This window comes from Triticum urartu, chromosome 7, assembly GCF_003073215.2.
Source record: "Triticum urartu cultivar G1812 chromosome 7, Tu2.1, whole genome shotgun sequence".
In the NCBI taxonomy this organism is placed as follows: Eukaryota; Viridiplantae; Streptophyta; class Magnoliopsida; order Poales; family Poaceae; genus Triticum; species Triticum urartu.
The window spans coordinates 533,167,481-533,174,948 of record NC_053028.1 but is presented as its reverse complement, the minus strand read 5'-3'; the positions used below and the strand labels follow the sequence as shown (position 1 = coordinate 533,174,948).

Genomic DNA, 7,468 nt, shown 5'->3' with positions numbered 1-7,468 from the left:
TCGGGAGCAGTCATCATGCAGCGGACAGGAACTCACCACCGTCGACTAGTCTCCGGGCGAGGACGAGTTCCACGGTCAAAACCCTAATCGCCGCCAGCGCCGCCAGAGGGTTTTAGGGTTTCGGGGAAATCTCCTAATGAGCCAATTGCACCTGGACGCATTGCTTGCTGGGCACATGAATTGGACTTGATCTTACACCCAAACAACACACTTACAGGTGGACCCCCCGTATAATTAACTCAACCCACACACTCACACAGGTTCCGTCACCGGCCGCGCACTCCTTCAGCGACGGCGCGCTCTTCCGTTCGCATTTCTTCCCCAGTCTCCGGAATGTGACGGACCTCAACGGTTACAAGTCCCAATTCCAACCTCGCGGCGGGGCGGGCACGCTCTCACGCGAGGGGAGGCCGAGGCCGCGAGGGTGAACTACGACACCGGCCGCGAGGCGGAGGCGACGGCGACGGCGAGCGCGAGGCCAGGCGAGGCGAGCGCAGAGCCAGGCCAGGCGAGGGGAGGGCGAGCGCAAGGCCAGGCGAGGCGGGGGAGGGCGAGCGCAAGGCCAGGCCGGGCGAGGGGAGGGAGACCGCAAGGCCAGGCGAGGCGAGCGGAGGGCGAGCGCAAGCTGAACTACGACGTCACCGGCCGCCGTAAGTTTCCCTCCAAAACCCTAACCCCTAACCCCTCCTTCGTTCGTCAGTAGGCTTGCTTCACGAGATCACCTCCTGATGCTGGCGTGGAGGTAACTGAGCGCTCCATCTCGCATTCTCGCTGCATCGGATTTGCTTGAAGGCTGCGTTTTAGTGCGCGCCTGTGGACGCGATTGGTCGCGAGATTTTTAGATGGTTTTGTTTCCGATTTTACAGTTGGTTTTTGGAGTCACTAGTGCACTGAGTTGCGCTCAGGATTCGCCTCTCGTGGGACAAGTGGTAGGTAGGATATATTAGTAGTAGTACAGGTGTGATTATCCGCCTTTGAATTATTCCATTGGTGATGTGTGTGTGTGGCCGTTTGAGTTAATAGTACAAAACCTGTTCTGCTGCAGCTGCAAATGTTTGGTCTAAAGAGTATAGTGCGATATTTTTGTACAGCGTGATCATATATTATATCTGCTTTTGTCTGCACTGTTTGGTGCTCTGAATATTATAGTGTATGCTCTGTTCTGCAATGTAATGTTACTTCTGATCCAAAATGTGAAACAATATTACGATGTTGGCTTGTTGTATGTGAATTTGAATATATTTACTACCTTTACTGTTGAGATATGAGAGTAAAACTTGACATGTGAACAAACTATTACCTATCTTAACCAAGTTGGATGTTGTCATTTAGCTGCTCCATAAATTTTGATCCTTAGGTTGTTGATTTCTTAACTCCTGCCCTCTGCAATAGTTAATTAGGAGTAAATGTTATGGAATGTAGAAATAGTTCTATACACATATTCGTTGATGCATTGGTCAGAACTTCTGTCTGTGTTATGGAGTAGTAGAGAGAATTTGCATGTGTCCCTAAGAACTTAAATTACCTACTCAGCATTATTTAGTGCCACCACCACTGTTGCCACCAATAGGTAACCGGGTTACAGTATAGATGAAATTGTGCATCACGACTTCTGTACATATACCAGATTTTAGTATATGTTGCTTATGTCTTGTGTCATGTGGGATCTATTGTTTTGAAGGCGATTATAAGTGCATGGTTAGTTACTGTAATATCTTGATCTATTTTGCACATTACTGAGTGGCAAATTTGAATTAACAAAATCCATGAATGAATGTTGATTCCCCTTTTTCTTATATACCAAAAATTCTGATATGAATTTATGTAATGGATTTTTTATTGCAGACCATGTTGATGCAACGCCTGATGTTCAGAGCAGCAAGATTGCGCCATCTACCATCTGTAACAGCTGCTATGGAAACTATGGCAGCGCCATGGAAGATCAAGGAAACAGACCGTCACACCAATCTGCCTGCTGTTTTCACCATCCGCCACACATACTCATCTAAGGCTCCTAGCATTCCTCCACCGCAGCCTGACCTTCCTCCACCTCAGCATAACCTTCCTGCCACAAATACATCTTCATACACTTGGACTAATATGTTCGACAATGCTTGGAACAGTACGTCAGATGCTACCATCGCGATATCAAATCAGCTATCTGACCTGGTTCAGGCATATCCAGATGTCCCACATTACTTCAGTGTGGTCTCTATATCATACCTGATTGCACCTTACAGTCTGCCTAAATTCCATTTGAAGCTCGAGAAGAAATATGCAGCTGGGACTTACACGGTTTATGAAGCTTGGTGTTTGCATCTGATGGAAAAGGTGGAGGGCTACATTTTGGCCTACCCGCTATTTGGCGTAGTCCTTTGGGCATCTTTAGATATGTGAGTTTCTGTTTAACCTGTTATGCGACTTTACTTCTTTTTCTTGGTTAGGGTTAGTCTTTATTAGTTGATAATGCAAGATGTAAGTATCTGATCTTTGGGTGTGGCATGATAGAAATACAAGTCAAAAACAATGTAAAACAATGCCATCTAGCTTATTCACACAAGCGAACCAGCGATAAACAATGCCTATCACATACGTGGCTCTTTTTTTATGTAAAAGCTCATTTTCACCATATGGGGCGCAATGTATGTGATTGCTATTTTTCAGCGTTTTGGCGGCTTTCGATGCTAACCATACTTAGTGGCAGCACACATGCATCTTGATTTTTATTACGCTTTCTTTGTATTAACCATTTACTACGGGGAGTTGGGAACAAATGTTTCATATTGCTTGGTCATGTAGAAACTAGTATGCAACTTTGGGGTCATCTGCTTGTTTGCCTCCCCCTATTCTCTTAGGAATTCAACTTCCAGCTTTATTTCAAAAGTAGAGTATCATTATTTTAAACCACATGTTATCATGTGATCGATGTCAAACATGGCTATCTTAAGCTAGTTTCCCCATGTGCTTAATTTGGACTAAATTTGGAAGTCTAGAGTTTAGATGGTCCAGGAAGAAAATATATCATGTGGTCCATTATGGCTGAGTTATCAGAAAGGGGCTATTCCTTGAGGTAGATGTTCAACTAGATTAATGTGAGCACCCTATGATTCTATGCTGATGATAAAACTCTACTAATTCTCTTTCACAGGGCTGCTACTATGATTCCTGATTTTGGTGCTGGTGTGCATTTGTCACAAGTTTCAAAAGGCGTAACAATTGTCGCAGCTGTGTGGTTCCTTCAAGTTATGAAAAAGAACTTTCTATCCAGCGCACTTATGCATTTTGAAGGTCTAAAGGTTGACAAGCATTGGTTGGGGGCTTTTGACAAGGTTTCTTCATTGGGATTGATTGCTATTGGCCTTCTTGGAGTTGCAGAGGCATGTGGGGTACCATTTGAGTCGTTATTAGCTGTTAGTGGTATTGGAGGTAACACTCTAAATGCCATACACCTACTCAATATGTGATGTTACTTTAGGTCCCTCCTTCTAGCAAATAAATGGCTCTCTACTGTTACTTAGGTATTGCAACTGCCTTTGCTGCTAAAGATGTCCTGGGCAATGTATTGAGTGGATTCTACTTGCAGCTTTCGAGGCCATTATCAGTTGGAGAGTCCATAAAGTTGCCTTTTCATGTATGTCATCTTTCTCCACACTTATATTTGCTAGTTTCTACCTTTCATGTATGTTGATAAAATAACAAATGTTTGCTAACATTTTATTATATTTGTCATTTTTATGGATAAGCATTTTTTTTGTTCTACTCCCTCTATACCGAAATATATGTCGTTTTGGTAGGCTAGTTTATGCTACCAAAATGACATATATTTCGGTACAGAGGGACTATAACTTGTTGCAGACTTCCCTAAGTAAAAGTTTCATTGTAGGCCGGGTCAATAGAGGGTTTGGTGATTGAGATAGGGCTGACGTCTACATCATTGATAAATTTGGAGAGGCTTCCTGTTTCAGTACCCAACTCACTATTAGTTGGTCAGGTATCGCCATGCCTTTCATAACTGGATATTGCCTAAATTGCACTAATTATGGTCTATAATTTCATGGTGCCATATGTAATGTATACTTTATTGGATGGTATGATACCACTCATCAAGATATGCTGGCCTTTTTCTCTACATGGTAATATTTGGTACATGGGTTAATGATGAAACCTTGAACGACTTTGCACTTTTAGATGTATGTCCTATGCGTTTGAACCTAGAACCTGTCTATATGCAAGAGTCCACTGTTTGGTGTTAAAAACAGATGCAGCAGTTACAAGATACACCATGAACAACATTCGCAATATCTAGAGAATGTGAAAGTAGGATAATGTGCCAACTTCAAGCACACTTTATATGATCAGCTATACTAATAATGGCTCACACATCAGATTCACAACTTGGTCAATTCTGTATTTCTCACTGGTAGCGCTTGCTAATTTTCTTAGAGAAATTTGACTATTAGGTTTTGTCTAAAATGAAGACTTCTAGCCTCAGATCAGTTGGGATGCTGGAAAGCATAGAAATCTTTGGGAAATCCTGTAAACTTGGTTAGGAAGTCTGAAAGATGAGAGAAATATTGGTTGGGGTCTTTTAGTTTATTGTTATTCACAGCATCCTAGAAAGAAATCGATCAGTCTATCTTTCAAGGATAGTGCTGTGAAGATTTCTTGAATGCATTTTTTATATGTAATTTTTTTCTTGGACAAGATTTAGTACCATGGAGCCTACATAATGTGCTATAGTCCTTCAATAATTTGCAGATTATTGTGAATAGATCCCGTGCTCAATGGGTATTATCTGTTACAAAAATCCCCATAAAAGTTCAGAGTATGGATAAGGTTCATGCAATATCTGAAGAGATCATGGAGAAGTTAAGGGCATATCCAGAAGTTAGCTTGAAAGCAGACGCTCCTTATTGTTATCTCACGAGATTGGGCGATTTGTATGGTGAGTTCACAATTGGCTGCTGCCTCCAGAACATGGTACGTTTCGGATCTCAGTGAAGCATTTTGTAATTCGTAGCTATCATGTGCTTTGGATTTTGGTAATGCACATGTGGCTCTATGGTATGCCAACAGTAGCTTTAACTATGTGTTTTCATGGCAAGGTGAAAGACTGATGGTTTAACTCTCATAGCAAGAACTATATAAATGTCATATGTTGACAACGTAGCAACATTGGTCTTTTGGACACAGTTCTGTAGTCAGAATGAGAAGAAAAAGTATGATTGAGAATGCAATATACTCCTGTGTCCACACTTTAAACTTTGGACTATTATGATCATACAAAAAGTATACACATTTTGTTGAGAATTAACAAAATGTTCTCATTTTAAAGTTTATTGTCGATCATTCTGGTTTAACACTTTAAACTTTGTGTCCAACAAATGTCTGACAAGAGTATCTCTTTGGATTATTGTTGATCATACATTTGTTGTTCATACTTTACAACTTAATTCACATGACAGCATCCCTGTAAACTGTTGATGTCTAGAGCTACGCTCAGTTGAACAACATCCCCTGACGCCATGATCTGTTGAGTCTGTCAAGCTTGAGTACTCCCTAGTTATGTAGTACTTCCTCCGTGCTTAAAAAGAGGGCGTATGCATTTTGTTTAAAGTCAAACGGTGCGAAATTTGACCAAACTTATTGTTTTTCCTATAAACTTGGGCAAATTTTGCACCGTTCGATTCCTCACAAAATGTTTGTGCCTTCTTTTCAAGCATGGAGGGAGTAGTTGTCTAAATAATCTGCATTAGTTGAACAATTGTCCATCATGTTAATGGATCACCAAAGGGCATAACCAGTGGTTTAGTATTTTGTAACCTGGCATAGTAGCATAAATCTCTGACAGAATATTTTACATGTTTCAGAGAAATGAAGAACTGCTATGTGTTGAGCAAAAGATTCTCATTGATGCAGCTAGGATTATCCACTCGCATGGTGTTGAGTCGGGAAGCCCAGTCCCCCCTGCAGATCTTGAGTTGCTGCTGGAAGCTGCTAGGGTTATCAAGTCTCGTTGCTATTAGGAATGCACCACTCACCGTTGATTCGATGAAATTGCAAGGGCACGGTGGCAACTGCGAGTTGTCAATTTTTTTCTTTTGGATTGTGCGTTTTGGTTGAGCACATCCTCGGCAAACAGCAAATACACGGTGACAGCTACATAAACGTTCTATAGTAGTATACAGGGTGCGTACGTTCAGCTTGATCTCTACGACATCTGATGCGCTAGGATACGGAAGGAAGATAAAGATTGGTTGAGATTACATGTACGGTTTAAACAGCCTTATCTGCTAACAGAGTATACATTCATCTGTACTGGTTTTGTCTGTCGTGGTGGTAGCTTGCTTTGCATTGCTCACTTGGTTTTTTGTCTGCACGTTGGCCATGGGATCTAGTAATAGCATCTCCAACCGGATTTTCGCTTCCCCCATGCCTAACCGAAATGTTGGGGCTGCCCGGCACCCTCCAGCAACTCATGTGCAGAGCAAATTCAAGGCTGTTCGGACGCGTCCGTCACGTCTAACAAACCACTAGGACCCATGAGAAAACTCCGTGGAGCTCACCAATGTGCTGCCTGCACTCATGGCTTCGTGCCACGGTCAAACACTGGCAATTTAAACCAGACGACAAGTTGCCGCCCTCACATTTTTCACTTTTTCCTCTAGTTCACATTGTTTTCGTATCCCTGTCCCGTCCGCGTCCAAGCTCGCCATCCGCCATGGTACGCTGAAAGGTTACATGGCACAAACAATTGACACCAAAGCACCATGTCTAGATCACGGCTAAGGTGTGCGTCGTGGAGGCTAGGTCTAGTCGGCCAACCTTCCTTCAACCTTAGCAAGGATGAGGAGGGGGAAGCCCCACATTTAGAGGAGGCAATCCCCGCCGGTTGACCCCATCGCCTCCGGGTTGGACATGCGAACACCACCGTCGGCGTGGACGGCAGGCATCCCCCACCTCTCGGTCATAGCTGGCTAGATGGGCCGGGCCTGGCATGCCGATCCGCAAGCACGCTGGCACGACACGTGATGGGCCAGGCCCGGCATGCGGCCCGCCTTGGGCCATGCCTGGGCCTGAAGGCTGGGCACGCGGGCCGGCACGGCATAGCCCATTTATCTTTTTTTATTTTTTATCCAGATTTTTTTATATATAACACATAAAAAACAGCCCAGCAGGCCAAAATCAGCCCAAGAAACAACTTAGCAGGCCATCAGGCTAGTGGGCCAGCGTGTCTGGCGTGCCATCAGGTCGGCCCGTTTGGCTCCTGGGCCGTGCTTGGGCCGGAGGGGGCAGAACGTGGGCCGGCACGGCACGGCCCGACTAATAATCGTGCCATGGCGGGCCGGGCCGTGCCAGGCATGATTAAGATGAGCCGTGCCGGGCCGGCCCGTTTGGCCAGCTATGCTCTTGATGGAGGAAGCGAAGGAGCAGTTCCACCTCGCCATGGAAGCGGAGCACCTCGTGT

At 44.2% G+C, this 7,468-nt stretch overlaps 1 protein-coding gene across 1 annotated transcript; it reads left to right on the top strand.

Moving 5' to 3' along the window:
• Nucleotides 1–247: 247 nt before the first annotated feature.
• LOC125524556 (mechanosensitive ion channel protein 1, mitochondrial-like) lies at nucleotides 248–6,314 on the top strand. The gene is made up of 7 exons (XM_048689593.1): nucleotides 248–650; nucleotides 1,846–2,393; nucleotides 3,149–3,426; nucleotides 3,519–3,631; nucleotides 3,884–3,991; nucleotides 4,759–4,980; nucleotides 5,871–6,314. The coding sequence occupies exons 2-7, from the start codon at nucleotides 1,849–1,851 to the stop codon at nucleotides 6,024–6,026; spliced, it is 1,422 nt and encodes a 473-aa protein (XP_048545550.1). The 5' UTR covers nucleotides 248–650; nucleotides 1,846–1,848; the 3' UTR covers nucleotides 6,027–6,314.
• Nucleotides 6,315–7,468: the final 1,154 nt, after the last annotated feature.